Source organism: Ylistrum balloti, unplaced genomic scaffold, assembly GCF_031769215.1.
Source record: "Ylistrum balloti isolate Yb309-2 unplaced genomic scaffold, AGI_CSIRO_Ybal_v1 Utg369724, whole genome shotgun sequence".
Taxonomy (NCBI): domain Eukaryota; kingdom Metazoa; phylum Mollusca; class Bivalvia; order Pectinida; family Pectinidae; genus Ylistrum; species Ylistrum balloti.
This window is the reverse complement of record NW_026781942.1, coordinates 3776906-3795631: the sequence shown is the minus strand read 5'-3', so window position 1 is coordinate 3795631 and position 18726 is coordinate 3776906. Positions and strand designations below refer to the sequence as shown.

Below are 18726 nucleotides of genomic sequence, written 5' to 3'. Positions count from 1 at the left end.
CACCTATCTAATATCAATTAACACTAGGCATCTGATAGTCCGAAGGCTTTTCATTATATATCCGCGATATTTTGTGTTGATCGCGGACTGATAGTGGATGTTAACCTACAACAAGTCTAGAGAGATTCCGCATAGTGCACTGGCGGCCATTTCGAATCTGCTGGAAAGTATTTGGTATTTTTATATTTTTAGGAATTCTGACTATTGGTCAGCGACCAAGACAAAATATATTCGCGGAGAGTTAGTTAAACCCTGCGGATTAGGTACCTGAATTAACCGTTTGCCTTTCATTTAATATAATTCTCACAATAAAGGCACAGGCACTCGAGGCCAGGATTATTTTTTAAACATTGATTTTTGTACCTGAATTAACCGTTTGCCTTTCATTTAATATAATTCTCACAATAAAGGATGAATTTCCGATATTAGATGTCAGAATACGCCTTAATTTAATCTAATCTGTCGGAATACCATTACTTTTTCAAATATAAATCCTCAGAATACACGACCTTCTGAATGACTCGGACGTTTTGACAGGCATTTAACAACAAAACGGGCACTCTATACATCGAACTAAAACTTTTTTTTGGGCCAATTGCATTCATTTTTGTCAATTAATAGATCGACATTTTTAATGGTTTCTAGGATAACTTATCAATATCTACACCATAGGCTTTAGCGAAATCATGAATGTATCACCTTGTGACCCTGGCGTGATCAATGTGGAAGAGGAATTTTATTTATTCTTCAGTGTTATGTATGAAAACGAAATTAATTTCATAAATGTTACATTGTATGTTTATCTTCAAATAAATTAGCAGAGGACAAAGCACACCACCATAATTTTGATCTTACTTGGCAACAACACCCCTTTGTGTACAACCGATGTAAGGGATTCTGTCCGAATGACGCGCCACAGTAATGTGATCACCATTATGGATGTGTCTGTACTCATAAGTATCTATGCAGTCGAACCTCGTTATCTCGAATTCGGCGAGATCGGGGGAAAACTTCAAGATAATCGAGTATTCGATTTAAATGAATTCGATTGAATGTTATGTGTAAATTTAGGTAGGGACTAAAGAAATGTTTCGAATTAAAGGTGTCTTCGATCTGTAAGATTTCGAGATAACGAGGTTCCACGAGGGTATGATATTCTCTATGAGACTCGGTAAAGTCATGCTATTCAGTTAAATATTCTACAAACAGTCAGTGACGTCACTTGACACAAGCTGGTACATGTACTTGTATATGTAAGATACTTATACAAATTTATAAGAAAAGAAACACTTTTCAAAATTTAGAATGAATCTGCTGTAATTTGGTACATATTTGATTTTTTAAAATTAGAACTTCAAGAACATTGAATGCCACTCTCAAAAAATCATAACATTACCTTACCATAGTAACATAAATGGGAAAATGATAGACGTTTTGTGAATGTATGTGCGTGAAAACAAGTGCTTGTACTACATGACGAAGTCGTCTTATACTGAAGTCGAAAGAGAACAATAAGCAGTCCCTAATACCAAAATATGTCAGCCACACTACATTGTACATTGACACTTATAAATACAAAAATAGTGCTTTCGGGTTATTGAAAATGCATGAACACAACATAAGGTTTCGGCAGCTGTAGGTTGATAACATTAAAGGAAATTTTCATGGTCAACATAACGATCTCATCAGTCCTAGTATAATATAATGTTTTGTGGTTCCGTTGCTACCAATGTGCTGATTTGGAAGCACGATATTTCTTACTTGTATTGACAAAGGTTTACGTGACGGGAGTCGTCGACGGAACAGAAGACGCTTACTCTTCCATAACACCAGGTCTTATTAATTTTATAGTTTTTTAGGTGTATCCGTGTTAATCATTCTTTTATTCTTGTCTTGACCTCGTTACATACAATTAGAATTTTAATTAATATTCTGTCAACATGACGGCATTTTCATAATATATATGATACAAATTTGATTATATTACAACAATTGTGAAGCAAGGTTTAAGCTGATATCAATCACTCTTGTTGGTTCGGGCGGAAGGGCACAAAAGGTCTTACAGTGAGAGGAAACCAGAAAACACTTAGTCGGGTAAGTGATCCCATGTATTTTCACGTCCGTTCCGAGGAATCGAATCCCGAGTGCCTAGCCTAAGTGAGAGACGAGTGCGTTACCACTACTCCACCTGACTCCCTTTCAGAACTTAGAAACAAAGTTCTTGTAAGTGTTTGTCACAAATTTTTCTTTCTACCTTAACTTCCACCAAGTTAAGGTAGGTCAACATATTGATCGTCGAATAGTAAATGAATACCCATAGATTTTAAATAACGAAGACAACTACTATTTTGCTAGGTTAAAGCCAGTCTTAATGAACAATGAGTTTAAGTCAGTCTTAATGAACAATGAGTTAGAGCCAGTCTTAAGGATCAATGAGATAAAGCCAATCTTAAGGATCAATGAGTTAAAGTCAGTCTTAATGAACAATGAGTTAAAGCCAGTCTTAATGATCAATGAGATAAAGACAGTCTTAATGAACAATGATTTAAAGTCAGTCTTAATGAACAATGAGTTAAAGTCAGTCTTAATGAACAATGAGTTAGAGCCAGTCTTAAGGATCAATGAGATAAAGTCAGTCTTAATGATCAATGAGATAAAGCCAGTCTTAATGAGCAATGAGTTAAAGCCAGTCTTAATGAACAATGAGTTAAAGTCAGTCTTAATGATCAATGAGAAAGCCAGTCTTAATGAACAATGAGTTAAAGACAGTCTTAATGAACAATGAGTTAAAGTCAGTCTTAATGATCAATGAGATAAAGCCAGTCTTAATGAACAATGAGTTAGAGCCAGTCTTAATGAACAATGAGTTAAAGTCAGTCTTAATGAACAATGAGTTAAAGCAAGTCTGAATGATCAATGAGATAAAGTCAGTCTTAATGAACAATGAGTTAAAGCAAGTCTGAATGATCAATGAGTTAAAGCCAGTCTTAATGATCAATGAGATGAAGCCAGTCTTAATGAACAATGAAAATGCAGACACCTGTATGCCTCAGCACAGGACATAATGCAATAATAACACAATTGTATCTATTCGTGCGGATCACGTGTCTGATCGAATCGATTTTTTTTAGATTATGACAATAAACAAAGGTTTAGAAAAACGTTTGTTTTGTTTAACCCCTGTAATGACTCACTACGGTTTGTTCCTTCCGGCTGCTCTTACTTTATCAGTTCACACACACCTTGTCCTTATTATTAATACAATTGATTTCAGGAAATAGAGCGGAACAATCCTTTCCGGGAAAGTCGATAATGTGATCCACGTCTGGGATATATCTACATGTAAAATCTGTACTTGATATTTCAATGTACAAATATCAAGTGGATACTTTGACTATCGACTGCTGTAGATTTCTAGTCTGCTGTAAATGTTTAAACAGAACTGTTCGAATGAAATACATGAACTTAATACGAAAATTATGGCGTCAAAAATGCAAAATTATTTAACAAACGCTTGGTAGTGTAATGTCTGTTATAATTTTCTACTTGTTTGATCATTTCATATTTTCATCTTTTCTATTTAAAATCTTGGTCAACTATAAAATGCACATAAAATGTGATGTTTGTTATTGAACACGGTTACTTTTACGATTTCTGTCTACAGATTATTCTGATCCTAATGGTGCACTACATCACATAATCATATAGACTTTGAAATACATGTAATAAACAATTTTTTTTAAAAAAATGCAATAATAATACTAATTTAAAGACCGTATGGAGATATAGACGTATTACATCCAAACTCAAATCGTCTGTTGCCATGGTTTTACACTTGCAATTGAATCACTGTTGAAAACAACACTTTTTTTAATGAGCAGACTGTTTGTCTGTTATATCCGGTTCACAGATTAGTTGCTAAGGTAATGTAGGACATCTTGATAGTGCCGTCGCTGTAGTTTTAAACAAGGAACTTTGAGAACATCAAGAATTTATTAAGTGCACATAACTGGATTATTTATAGGCTTCTGTACTCTAGAGCAAACAATCGATAGGTGTATAGTTTTCGTTCAGCGATATAAATTAACTGACGGTATGATGACAGATATAGGCCTGGAATCCAAAGCCATGAGAAAGTACTGTAACAGTTAAACGAAACGTATAAAATATCATAGATCTTGTATCTGTGTTTTAATATAACTTTCAAGAAGGATGTTAAAATCACAATTCAATAATAATAATAAAAAAACAAAAACACACACACAAAAAACAACCAAGTATGACACACTCTTTAGTACCAAAACTAAGAAATTAAACAATATGAACACACTAAATAATTATTTAAAAATATATTGAAATACACGACCATTTCTAAGACTATGTGTCAAATTCAATACAAATATTGTCCGTTAACAAAGCCAACAAATCACGAACTCTTCCATTCAAAATATTTTACAGTACAACATTTTCGAGTTACACATACACTAGCTTCTTAATAATTGGATAGGTTTCAAGTCTATCAGCTGTATACTTTATATCATCTGTAGTCTGGTGTGTAAACCTGATATGTGTCACTAAGCCACCAAAGTGGAATAACTAAGAAGAACATTGATGTTACAATATTCTCTTTGACATCAGCATATAAGACAAATATGGCACATTGAGGGCAATTTAAATACGGCAATCATTGCTAAATTCAAGACGGTATTGGAAGCTAATTAAAGATCTACATATCAAATACATTTACAATTTAACAGCAGAAGAAACAAATTACAACAAAAATGATGAACTAGAAAGTAACTGATGAAATGAATGAATAAGCTGTATCTGAAGTTTTCTATGAAGCATAAATAAGATAAAAATACAACAACGATAATAATTATCAGAATGCTTTGTTTGCTTTTTCTACGGATGGTTAGCAGGTATATCCTACCTTATGATAAGGGGTCTAGTGCAGGTCAAGGGTCAAATAGGAGCTTGCTTGAAGAGTTATCAATGATCGCATGACTGCACTTTGCTCGAATTTGTCAATTGTCTCATGCATTTCAAAACCGCCTCAAGCAGATTCAGTAAAATATTGTACTTTCATATTTCATGTAATCAAATGCAACATGCAGTGTTTATGCATTATTTTTATCTTATCTCCCTAAAAGGCACCTTAAAAGAAAAAATAATCAGTTTTATTGGTGTCATATAGAAACGTGGGTAAACTCTGCTACATTCGAAATATGCAAAGAGCTTTTCTCCAGATAGAACATTGTCCTACATTACACTGTAGTTTACGTCTTTCATTCCATAACTGTTCAATGTGTTCTTTTGATACATAATGTATAATTACCGAACATTGCATATAAAAATCAATGAATATCTGATTCAGCAAAGGGTGGGATGCGAAATCATAAATGAAGTGATCTACATCTTGCACAATTATCCCTAACCTATAAGCTACCATCCCTATGTAAACATCCTCTAATTTAAACAATCTCGTCCGATACATTTCCTGGTGCAGTTTGCGTGCAGTGGAGGATGTCATTAAATATCCTGGACCAAAACAAAATGGCGGGTATGTTTCAAATGGATATTCTTCATAAGAAACCTTCCACTTAGATTCCTCTCTCCATGGCAAATTATACTGAGTGCATGCTCCTAAGATGCGATCTTCTAAAAGCAGGTTATATTTCTGCTGGATTTTATTTAATTTCGCTATATTTACAAACGCATCATCATCGACTTTGAAAAAAAATCTTGTTTCATTACAAAACTGTGTTACCCATTGAAAAGCTGCTATGGTCTTCTTCGTTAAATTGTAGTAGCTTTCCAAAATATCCACTTGAATAGTATCCCCGAATTCATCTATTTCTGTTCTTAGAGTGACGGATCGTTCATATCCAACAAGAAACTTCACACATAAATTATATTTGATTTGTGTTTCAAGGTTTCCCCAGGTCTTTCGGATGTTTCGCCTTTGCATTATGTGTGACGATTTGCTTAAAACCATGATAATAGTACCATTTACACAATCTTGCAAACATCTCCGTTTGGGATGAGTTAAAAACGTGAATATGTTTCTTTCCTCATGTCGGTCTGTGAAATTCATCAGATAGGATTTTACTGGAACCACATTTTGCACGTTCAATGAGACACGAAAAAATGAATAAAGAATTCCAACAATCACCAGCAAAATTAAGACCTTGCCTCTCCTCTTCATTGTCTCCTGAAAAGAAAGAGAACAGATTATTAATACTCTTTCATTATTCAATGAAATACGTTTGAAATGTTAAGAACACAGAATTATGTTAGAATGCGCTGAGCAGGAAGGTCTTTTTGTTGTTAAGAATGAATAATTCATATATATCAAACGGGAAATAAATAAATAAATAAATCACCTCCACAAAACAAACATGTGCTAACTTTTACTTATATCATGGCTTTTCGAAACTAATTCGTATCACTATACCTAGTCTATGTAACGGGTCTGACACAAAGATAAACCATGTATTTCCCTTGAGTGACTGTCTCCCTGTCATTTCCGTGGTAAAACTCTGTGGTATAGGTCATACCAATAAATACAACTGAGCAATATTTAACGACACACAATAGACCAAGAAAGCAATTATTTAAGTGAACTTTTTACGCGAAAACTGTCAAGAACCCGCAATTTACATTGTATAAACCGGATATATAATATCTGTTTTTGGTAACGTATAACGATTTCTATCTTAAAGTACAGCTTTGGATATTCAAAAAGTCTTTTTATTTTTGTTTTGTTTGGTGATATAAAGATACGAAAGGTGATTCATTCTCATACGTTATGTATAACGAGAGAGTAAATAAACCTCCTAACAGCAAAGACCACGAAAGTGTTAAATGTGTGATATTTCATCATTTACACACACAAAAGTTATACAAGTCTATAGTTATTGTTTCAATCTTAAAGCATTATTAATACCAAAAACAGAAATTATTATTGTTTATATAAAAAAAACCTACAAACAGTATGTGCATGTATACGAAGATGACGAGAGTACATACGATACTAGTCATCAACACATAGCACTCCCACCTGTCCGATGTTTCTGTAAACACAGCGAAACCATACATTTCATTTTGATAGATTGACAGTAAGTAATATATATCCAATAATTAATCTCATGGGATACAAACATATATCTAAACGACTCATATAGAAAACAGATAAATACCTTAAACTTGACTCTGTCATATTAAACGCTTGTAAACATTACATCTCGCAGTGAAGCGACGTGTGTTTGGGTGTGATATCCACCGGAGACTATATATAACAGCGAACTAGACCGTATACACATAAATAAACATGTCACAGACCGACATCTGTGACCAGTATCCTACAACAGTGCACTGACTACGTGAATTATAGTGTTTTTACTTGGGTTAAAATGTTACTTTTCTAATTTCTGTAAATTTAACACACTTACTAACAAGCTACCCAGAGCATTTATCTTTCTTAATTAATGACGTGAGAACAAACAAACCCACAAAAGCATTGCCGGATGTTGCAATAATAAAAATGTAAATTAAACGATACAGGAAGTATTGTTAAAGTTCTAGTATGAAATGACTCGGGTCGAATAAGTTAGATTTACAAGCATGATGATTGGATTACTAAAAAGGGACATTAACTGCCGTTGTTGATAAAACAAGAACATTGAGGAAAACAACATTTAATTCACTTGCAGGGTAATTAGGCCAGGACCAATAAGCACGTCTGTCATTATACTTTATACAAACATCTTGTTTTTTCACGTGGAGGACACAAATTTTAGTGACGATTTATACCGACTAAAGCTAACCTTTTTAAGTAACCACATCTACATGGCTTCTTTAGAGGCCTCAGTTTCAGAAATTTGAGGATGACGACACTAGGGAATTATATCTGACAGATAAATGAATTTTAATTATTTGGTCTAGGGACCTTTTCATTTGTTTATTTTTGCTTTACGTTCTAATAGCCAGGGTCATTTAACCCCTTAACTCCAATGGATTTATAATCACACCAAGGAAAATTTGTCATTTTGCTTCAACAGAATTTTCACCATTTTCGAGTCCACATATATTTAAAAACATGGGCATACAAGCTTTCCAAATCTTTTGACAAAATCATGCTTTAAGAATGATGACGTTAACGTAGCAGCCAGAATAGTTTTTGTTGTTGAAATTTGCCAACTTCATTTTGGTCTGTCCAACTTTCAACCACCAGAAAATATAACAAGAAACTAAAAAAAAGAAAACATTTGTCAGAATTTCACAACATAATTATTTCTTTTCATATATCAGTATTTGTATTTGTCTAAACATGAAAGAAATAGGACCATTAGTCTGTAATATTATGAAGATGGTGTATCCCAGTACGGGTATTAGATAAAAGCAAACCGACCTCAGATATCATTAACTGCACTTTTGTCAGGTTTTCAAAGCCTGACAAAAGCGTAGTTATATATATATATATATATATATATATACATATATATTGGAAGTCAGCATAGGTGACGAAGATGTTCAAGTAACCAAGGAGATATACGGCCTGTCGTTAAACTTAATGTAATTCAACGCAGTGGTGGTTGTAATTTTGTCGCCGGTTGCTTTCAGCAAACGCACTGATGTGAGAAAATAAAGGATTTTCAACACAATATGACTATACAGCTATGGTGAGATATTTACCCAGTAGGGATATAATGCTACTAGTAAAATAATTGATCGCCGGTTGCTTTTAGCAAAAGCATTGACGTGAGACGGTATCAACATTTGATTTAAATATGTTTTATTGCACAAAATCAGTAGCACAAGTTTTACACCTGCTTATATAAAAAAAAACAACCGTTCCAAACATATTGTTACAGACACATAATATTTACAAGGTGGCATTTTGATGAAATAACAAGTATAAAGATGTTTTGAGAAAGAGAGGGTGGGGGAGGGAGTAGGTGTATAACACGTAATTAGTTAGTTGAGAATACCATGTTTATATGTAGATCATGTATCTGCTCCTTCTCCATGCAAGCGAAACAGGTGATACACTGTCCACATCCTCACAACGTGTCAATTTCCATCACTTCACTTGCTTTGTATACATCGTTGTCACCCGTTGTTACATAGTACACACATACTTTTCCATTATAATTCTATGAATTTAAGACGTTAAAACCGCATTTATTTCATAAATTAATACATTTTTTTCAGATAATACTTACTTATGATATGATCTGGTAGCAAGATGAACGCCTTGTTTATTCCACCATTTGCAAATATTGGCATGTCGCAGTTTTTTTACCTTTAGTTCATGTTCAGACACAACACGGGTGAATTCTATCGCCTTGATTGTGACATGTCATCATTTTGCTGAGTCATAATTCTTACTTGTGATATATACACAGTTGACAGCATATCCTACTGTAGTGACGAATAACTCTTATATATATATATATATATATATATATATATATATAGAAAATACACATGTATAGCTATATTTATGTACATGTATATTTTCTATACATATATGAGTCTGGTGTAGAGGACTTGTCTTAGTCCTGAACCGGAAATAAACTTAACTTAACTTAACTTAACTTAACTCGGCAAAACAGGTCTCGGTCTGTAAAACATGTGCTCGCTCCATTAAATCGATATTCATCACTTTGGAAATACCTGAACATTATTAATAGCTTTTTCCGTCGATGAGAAGGTTTCTTTTTTTTTTTTTTCTTCTTCTTTTTTAAGTCTAACGTTATTTCAAGATATCTTTTATTACCGTTATCTTTCCCGTGTGAATGAAATCATATATTATATAAAACAGCAAATGACGTCGTCAAAACCAACCCGTCAGTTACAAATGAGGGTGTAACTGAAACACGGTAAGCAGGGCAGGGGAGACATTAAATGAGAGGGGGCGATAACTCGTCAGTGATGTCGTCACACACTCTATCATGATTATCTATTATTGAGAGGCCTTAGGTTTACCTCATATTTGAGTTCTGTTGTTATGGAACTCCAAGATGGCGGATTCCTCAGTATTGTAATTGTAACCGTAAACAGCAGCAAGCAGCATAAAGAACATCATTAAAACAGCAGCAAACAGCAGCAATTAGTAACAAAACAGCAGCAATTAGTATCAAAACAGCATCAAAGCAGCAGTAAAAAAAAAAGCAATCAGCATCAAAACAGCAGCAAACAGCATCAATTAGTAACAAAACAGCAGCAATTAGTATCAAAACAGCATCAAAGCAGCAGTAAAAAAAAACAGCAATCAGCATCAAAACAGCAGCAAAACAACATCTAATTGCATCAAAACAACAGCAAACAGCATCAAATCAGCAGCAAACAGCATTAAATCAGCAGCAAACAGCATTAAAACAGCATCAAACTTCATGAAAACAGCATCAAACTTCATGAAAACAGCATCAAACTTCATGAAAACAGCATCAAACAGCAGCAAAACAGCAGCAAACTGCATCAAAACAGCAGCAAACAGCAGTAAAACAGCAGCAAACTGCAGCAAAACAGCAGCAAACAGCATCAAATCAGCATCAAACTGCATCAAATCATCAGCAAAAATCAGTAAAACAACAGCACACAGCTTCAAAACAGCAGCAAAACAGCATCAAACTGCATCAAAACACCAGCAAAACAGCAGCAAACTGCATCAAAACACCAGCAAAACAGCAGCAAACAGCAGCAAAACAACATCTAATTGCATCAAAACAACAGCAAACAGCAGCAAAACAGCATCAAATTGCATCAAAACAACAGCAAACAGCATTAAAACAGCATCAAACTTCATGAAAACAGCATCAAACTTCATGAAAACAGCATCAAACTTCATGAAAACAGCATCAAACTTCATGAAAACAGCATCAAACTTCATGAAAACAGCATCAAACTTCATGAAAACAGCATCAAACAGCAGCAAAACAGCAGCAAACTGCATCAAAACACCAGCAAACAGCAGTAAAACAGCAGCAAACTGCAGCAAAACAGCAGCAAACAGCATCAAATCAGCATCAAACTGCATCAAATCATCAGCAAAAATCAGTAAAACAACAGCACACAGCTTCAAAACAGCAGCAAAACAGCATCAAACTGCATCAAAACACCAGCAAAACAGCAGCAAACTGCATCAAAACACCAGCAAAACAGCAGCAAACAGCAGCAAAACAACAGCACACAGCTTCAAAACAGCAGCAGAACAGCATCAAACTGCAGCAAAACACCAGCAAACAATAGCAAACAGCTTCAAAACAGCAGCAAACAGCAGCGTACAGCATCAAACAGCAGCAAAACAGCAGCAAACTACATCAAACTGCATAGAAATAGCAACAAACAACCAGTAAAACAGAAGCAAACAGCATCAAACAGCATTAAAACTGCACCAAACAGCTTCAAAACTGCAGCAAAACAGCATCAAAACAGTATCAAAACAACATTAAACAACAGTAAAACAGCAGCAAACAGCATCAAACTGCATCAAAACAGCAGCAAACCAGTAGCAAACACGATAAAAACATCAGCAAAACAGCAGAAAACAGGATATAAACAACAGCAAACTGCATCAAAACAGCAGCAAACTGCATCAAAACAGCAGCAAACTGCATCAAAACAGCAGCAAAATAGCAGCAAACAGCATCAAAACGGCATCAAAACAGCAGCAAACTGCATCAAAACAGCAGCAAACAGCATCAAAACAGCGTCAAAATAGCAGCAAACTGCATCAAAACAGCAGCAAAACAGCAGCAAACAGCATCAAAACAACAAAAAACATCTTCAAAACAGCATCAAAACAGCAGCAAACTGCATCAAAACACCAGCAAATAATAGCAAACAGCTTCAAAACAGCAGCAAACAGCATCATAACAGCAGCAAAACAGCAGCAAACTACATCAAACTGCATAAAAATAGCAACAAACAACAGCAAAGCAGAAGTAAACCACAGCAAACAGCATTAAAACTGCACCAAACAGCTTCAAAACTGCAACAAAACAGCATCAAAACAGTATCAAAACAACATTAAACAACAGTAAAACAGCAGCAAACAGCATCAAACTGCATCAAAACACCAGCAAAACACAGCAAACTGCATCAAAACACCAGCAAAACAGCAGCAAACAGCAGCAAAACAACAGCACACAGCTTCAAAACAGCAGCAAAACAGCATCAAACTGCATCAAAACACCAGCAAACAATAGCAAACAGCTTCAAAACAGCAGCAAACAGCAGCAAACAGCATCAAACAGCAGCAAAACAGCAGCAAACTACATCAAACTGCATAAAAATAGCAACAAACAACAGCAAAGCAGAAGTAAACAACAGCAAACAGCATCAAAACAGTAGCAAAACAGCATCAAACAGCAGCAAAACAGCAGCAAACTACATCAAACAGCAACAAAACAGCATCAAACAACAGCAAACAGCAGCAAAACACCAGCAAACTGCATCAAAACACCAGCAAAACAGCAGCAAACAGCAGCAAAACAACAGCACACAGCTTCAAAACAGCAGCAAAACAGCATCAAACTGCATCAAAATACCAGCAAAACAGCAGCAAACTGCATCAAAACACCAGCAAAACAGCAGCAAACAGCAGCAAAACAACAGCACACAGCTTCAAAACAGCAGCAAAACAGCATCAAACTGCATCAAAACACCAGCAAAACAGCAGCAAACTGCATCAAAACACCAGCAAAACAGCAGCAAACAGCAGCAAAACAAAAGCACACAGCTTCAAAACAGCAGCAAAACAGCATCAAAATAGCAGCAAACTGCATCAAAACAGCATCAAAACAGTATCAAAACACCGGCTAAACACCAGCAAACTGGATCAAAACAGCAGCAAAACAACAGCAAACTGGATCAAAACAGCAGCAAAACAGCAGCAAACAGCAGCAAAACAACAGCAAACTGCATCAAAACAGCAGCAAAACAGCAGCAAACAGGATAAAAACAACAGTAAACTGCATCAAAACAGCAGGGAAATAGCAGCAAACAGCATCAAAACAGCAGCAAACTGCATCAAAACAGCAGCAAACTGAATCAAATCAGCAGCAAACAGCATCAAACAGCATCAAAACTGCAGCAAACAGCTTCAAAACAGCATCAAAACAGCAGCAAACTGCATCAAAACACCAGCAAGCAATTGCAAACAGCTTCAAAACAGCAGCAAACAGCATCATAACAGCAGCAAACAACAGCAAACAGCAGCAAACAGCAGCAAAACAGCAGCAAACTACATCAAACTGCATAAAAATAGCAACAAACAACAGCAAAGCAGAAGTAAACAACAGCAAACAGCATTAAAACAACAGCAAACAGCATCAAAACAGCAGCAAACTGCATCAAAACAGCAGGGAAATAGCAGCAAACAGCATCAAAACAGCAGCAAACTGCATCAAAACAGCAGCAAACTGAATCAAATCAGCAGAAAACAGCATCAAACAGCATCAAAACTGCAGCAAACAGCTTCAAAACAGCATCAAAACAGCAGCAAACTGCATCAAAACACCAGCAAGCAATTGCAAACAGCTTCAAAACAGCAGCAAACAGCATCATAACAGCAGCAAACAACAGCAAACAGCAGCAAACAGCAGCAAAACAGCAGCAAACTACATCAAACTGCATAAAAATAGCAACAAACAACAGCAAAGCAGAAGTAAACAACAGCAAACAGCATTAAAACAACAGCAAACAGCTTCAAAACAGCAGCAAACAGCATCAAACTGCATCAAAACAGCAGCAAACCAGCAGCAAACACGATAAAAACATCAGCAAAACAGCAGAAAACAGGATATAAACAACAGCAAACTGCATCAAAACAGCAGCAAACTGCATCAAAACAGCAGCAAAATAGCAGCAAACAGCATCAAAACGGCATCAAAACAGCAGCAAATAGCATCAAAACAGCAGAAAACAGCTTCAAAACAGCATCAAAACTGCAGCAGACAGCAACAAAACTTTCAAAAGTTTCTTTTTCCTCACACATGTATGTGCTTTACCGCGAATAGAATAGATAAACGCAGCTGGCGCAAATCCTAAAAAAATAAAGTGGTGCGTCCACTAAACATGACACAGATACTAATTTTTGCTTCGTTACTCTGCCTTTTAAATAAGTTGGATCAAAGATGGCCACCGATAAAACATTTCATTTTCCTGATAAGTCTAACAAGATACCCATATTCCCCTACAGAGCCCCGCCTCTTCCGCTTAAAATTGAATCCCTCTCCCAATCATTCCATTCTCTCCTATGAGGTACCACTCCTCCTGTCCCAGGGAGCCGAGACCCAACGTTTAAACAAATACTAATTTCTTATATACCCAAGTTTGCTTGAGACTAAAGTTGGGCAAACTCAAATCCGTGATTCCTACAGGAAGCATCGGGTAAAACATTGCTTCACCGTCCCTATCGGGCCCGTACCAGGGAGCTGAGACCCAATGTTTATACAAAAAGAATGTTGCAGACTACAATCTGGACAAAATCCTACCATTGTCCTGGGAGGAGTAGGATTTTAAGGAATTTTCTTCTTTTCCTCTATTGGGCTCCACCCCTCCCTTCCATCGGATCCGTTTATACAAACTGATTCCCCTTCAGCCAAAGATGCTTCAAAATTGGGCAACACTCAATCATTCATTCTAGAGAAGTAGGATTTTACATAATTTTCAAAATTTCTTATTTTTGGCCCCTGGGGAAAGACCCACCATGTAGACAAAATTGGTTCTCCTTCCCACAGGGATGCTTATGAAAAAAAATGGTAAAAAATCGTTCAGTCGTTTACGATAAGTAGCGAATATTAGTAAAATGTTGACGGACGGACAACGGAAACCGTGCCATATGCTCACTCGTTCTTTGATCCAGGTAAGCTGAAATAGGCATAAGATTGAGGAACTACGAAAGCCTTCAAATGAACTATTAGAATTATGCATCGTTAACTTCTACGGGTTGTACAGGGAGGTAGGTTAAAGTCATTATGTCGGCCGTTTCTGTTTCTCGACTTTTTCCTGAAAAAGACAAAGCACGAAAGACAATGGCGAAACAGCACATGAAATTTGAGAATGACAGGTCTGTAAAACAAGAGGCCCAGAGGGCCTGTATCGCTCACCTGGATCTTTATGACCAACAGTATTATATATCTGCATATGTTCCAGAAGCTTACTTGCCCTTTAGATCATTTGAGACTTGCACAAGTCAACTATATATAGCAACAATTAAATATAAAGACGGGGAAAAATTAAGGTACATGTAATTATAAACCATAATCCTAACTCAAAACCAATAATAAAACGTTTCATGCATATCATTAGTGATGTCACCATGGTCAGTTAAGCCCTGGTTACTGGAGATATACTGATAACAGTTTACTGTAGGCCCATAAACACTGCATAGCAAATGGGATCAACTTAGAATTTCTTATTGATTTATGCTGTAATTATGAAGAATCTTAAATCAAAATGAAACTCTTGCAATTCTCTTTCCGATCATGTTTTCTGTATTTCAATGCTGTGAACAGAACATACGTAATTGGCTAACATGTAGTTTTTCACATTATTTAGCTCAAGCCTCTCAGACCTCCAGGGGGCTTGGCCTAATCTATTTTTTGGAACAGTGTGACATCACTGTGAAAGGTCTTTATAATTTGTTCCAAATTATGCCAAGAAAATTCCCAGTCAAATATATTTTCCTTTAATAAGTCATTAGAAGGTTATTTATATTTGTATATAAGCCTTTGTGAAACTTTTACTGACCACATATGATAGCCTTTGGTCAATCATAAGTTGTTTATGATTTCAACAAAGTTAATCCCAATGACCTTAAATATCGTTATGAGTCAGGCTATGTTTTCACACACTTATATATACTATATGGGCACCATTAAGGGAACGTTTTGGCAAAATATTATGATCCTACGCCTTTAGGTTAATCAGAAGTTGTTCAAAGGTTTAACACATTTGACTGTTGTGACCTTGAATATGGGTTAAGGTCATTTCTGTTCTCAAATATTACCGGGCATCACTGAGAACATATTTAAAATTATATCACTGTTACGTTACAGAATTAACGTACAGCAAATAAAACCCAACAGCTAGGTTAAAATTCAACAATTTAATAACAACAAATAAATTATATGCAGTAAAATTACAAATATTGCGATGGTGTACAGAGGTAGCCACTAATCAATCAAAAGTCAGAACTTTCTCTGGAAATCCTCCAACTCCAGAAGAATTCACAATAGAATGTCCAGGAAACACGGAAACCGAAGAACAATCCAAGAATGGTTTCCTCGCTGGGTATATATAAGTGCAAGTCCACAAGACACTATCACTTAATCACTGTAAAAGTCCACACTTCACAGACTGAAGTCTCAAAGTAAGCTCACTCAAGGCGTTAATACTTCAACAAGAAGCCCAAGGGGCCTTAACGGTCACCTGAGGAATATATGTCAGTATTCTGGGGATTTTAAAATGTAACAACACTTGTACAGGACTGTGTGTAAAACATCTGTACCAAGTTTGAACATTATCCACCCAGTGGTTCTTGATTTTTAAAGATTTACCTAATTTTACACCCATCCCCCCTCCTTCCTGGGCCCCTATTGGGGCCACGCCCTTTTTCTTCGCAAACTTGAAGCGGCTTCTCATGGGGATGCTTTGTGTCAAGTTTGGTCAAAATCCATTGAGTGGTTCTTGAGAATAAGTCGAATATGTGAAAAGTTAACGACGCGCGATGCACGACGACAGACAAATCAGGATGGCAATAGGTCACCTGAGCCGAGGTGACCTAAAAAGGCTGCTCAGGCTCAGTTCCATCATGTTTATATACACGAAAGGTTTCTATAAAGTTCTTGTCTTGATGATTCTAGACTAGAAGGTACCTAGCTTGTTTACACGTGTCTCTAGAAACTTCCGGAAACACCCAGGTAATTCTAATAACCAGCTTTCTAGATTTAGAAACTTTCGGAAACACACATGTCAGTCTTCACTCCACTACTTCCGAAAAAACAACACAACGAGCAAATAAATTTGCCATACTAGCGTGCCAGAGTTCTAGAAGGAGTTTAATGCCACCATACATTTTACTATCCAATCTGTTACCTCTCGCTCCATGGTATATAGGTATCTGTTAATGTACATGTAGTTTGTAAAACCTAAACGCTAATCCCCGTCATTAGCTCGCACCTGGCGCTCAGAAAAAACCGGAGATAGCCCCCGGAAATCTGTATCCAAAGGCAGGAAAACAATTACATCCAGACAGGTGGGCCTAAGGTAACGCTGGACCTGCGTTATTTCGGAGATACCCCGAAATTACTTTCTTTATTATCACTAACATATATAGCTATGTCTACAAAAGAAAATATCTGTCAGGGAACAGACTATTTTTTTTCAACTGACTTGAACTAACGATAAAAAAATCAAAAAAAATCACTGTGTTCACCCTGCTGAGATGGCAGCTAGAATGTGACCATACAGAACACGTACCCGGGTTCGTACCCGCATATCCGCGTTCTCGCGCACGCGGAACGTGCGAAGCGATATGCATGCGATGTCGCTAAAGACAAATAATTCCCGCTATACTAACGAAACGCGGGAATATAAAAGTCTTCGCTCCACTACTTCCGAAAAAACAACACAACGAGCAAATAAAATTGCCGTACTAGCATGCCAGAGTTCTAGAATTAAACAAAGAAAGGGAAAGATTGACGCGCGACTAATTACAAAACAAAAACTACTATACCCACTATACAAGATGAAAGATACACTGTAAAACTACAATCCTAGCTTTTGGGTGACTTGTCACCTAGCGTGTAACGAGTCGGCAACATAACCGTCTTTGCTTGCCTCGCTTTTCCATCGGCCGTGCCTCTTGAAGCACCGATCATTGACGCCGTTATTCGCAGCGACGGTAGCGCCGCCTGCGCGAAAACTATGTAACCCCAAGTTGCCGACGTCACAAACCAAAGCCAAACGTTTCATAATGGCCCGTCTAGCCCTGTGTAACTCAAACCCTTGTTCTTATAAATTAGTTTACATGTAGTTCCCGAGCGAAAAGTTGGCCTGAACAAAAACATGTTTAAATGAACGTCTATATCTGCTATCTCGATGTATTTGAGAACCATCGCGAAAGGACAGGCGGCCGTCTCGCCTTTGCTTATCACCACCTCGTTTCCCTGTCGATATTGATCGGTTTTACTTTTCCGCATCTTCAATAAAAGATAACCATAAAAAATTTCCAGGTCTGAACACAACAGGTTACTTAGCTCGTTAAAGCGTAGAAAATCTGAAAAACTTAACAAAATCATAGACAGATCCCGAACTACAAGCAAGTCCCTATCATTAGAGAAGATATTACACAGTTCAATTAAAGTGTCCGTGCTAACTGGATCCTTCTTGCATACCGGTTTGCGGGCTGTCCGTTTGGAGCTCTCCAGCATATTCTGAACGAAACTGCTGGTTGTTGGATCAGAGAGTCCGTTGATTTCATGCACCCACTTGATGGCGTACACTACAGAGGAAATGGCGGAAAAAGATGAATGTCTGTCCAACAAGTACTTTTTATTGGTGTTTTCACTTTTACTGTCCATGAATCGGATTGCCATGTTACTCGCCAAATAATAGAGCGATGACCCATCTTGTACCCGGCATCCCTGACGGCCTTGTCGATTGATCCCTGGAGGCCTATGCCTGTTGAAAACAATAATCAACACATCAATA

General features: G+C 36.6%; 1 protein-coding gene across 1 annotated transcript; it reads right to left on the bottom strand.

Annotated features, from left to right (window-relative positions):
- Positions 1-5148: 5148 nt before the first annotated feature.
- LOC132565573 (beta-1,3-galactosyltransferase 5-like) lies at positions 5149-7230 on the bottom strand. The gene is made up of 2 exons (XM_060230219.1): positions 7203-7230; positions 5149-6214 (listed from the first exon to the last, which is right to left on the bottom strand). Exon 2 carries the CDS (start codon positions 6206-6208, stop codon positions 5216-5218), a length of 993 nt encoding a protein of 330 aa, XP_060086202.1. The 5' UTR covers positions 6209-6214; positions 7203-7230; the 3' UTR covers positions 5149-5215.
- Between the last annotated feature and the right edge of the window lie 11496 nt (positions 7231-18726).

What these genes read in the sequence shown, in the direction of transcription:
- LOC132565573 (XM_060230219.1), bottom strand. Translation starts at nt 6,208, where the DNA reads ATGAAGAGGAGAGGCAAGGTCTTAATTTTGCTGGTGATTGTTGGAATT.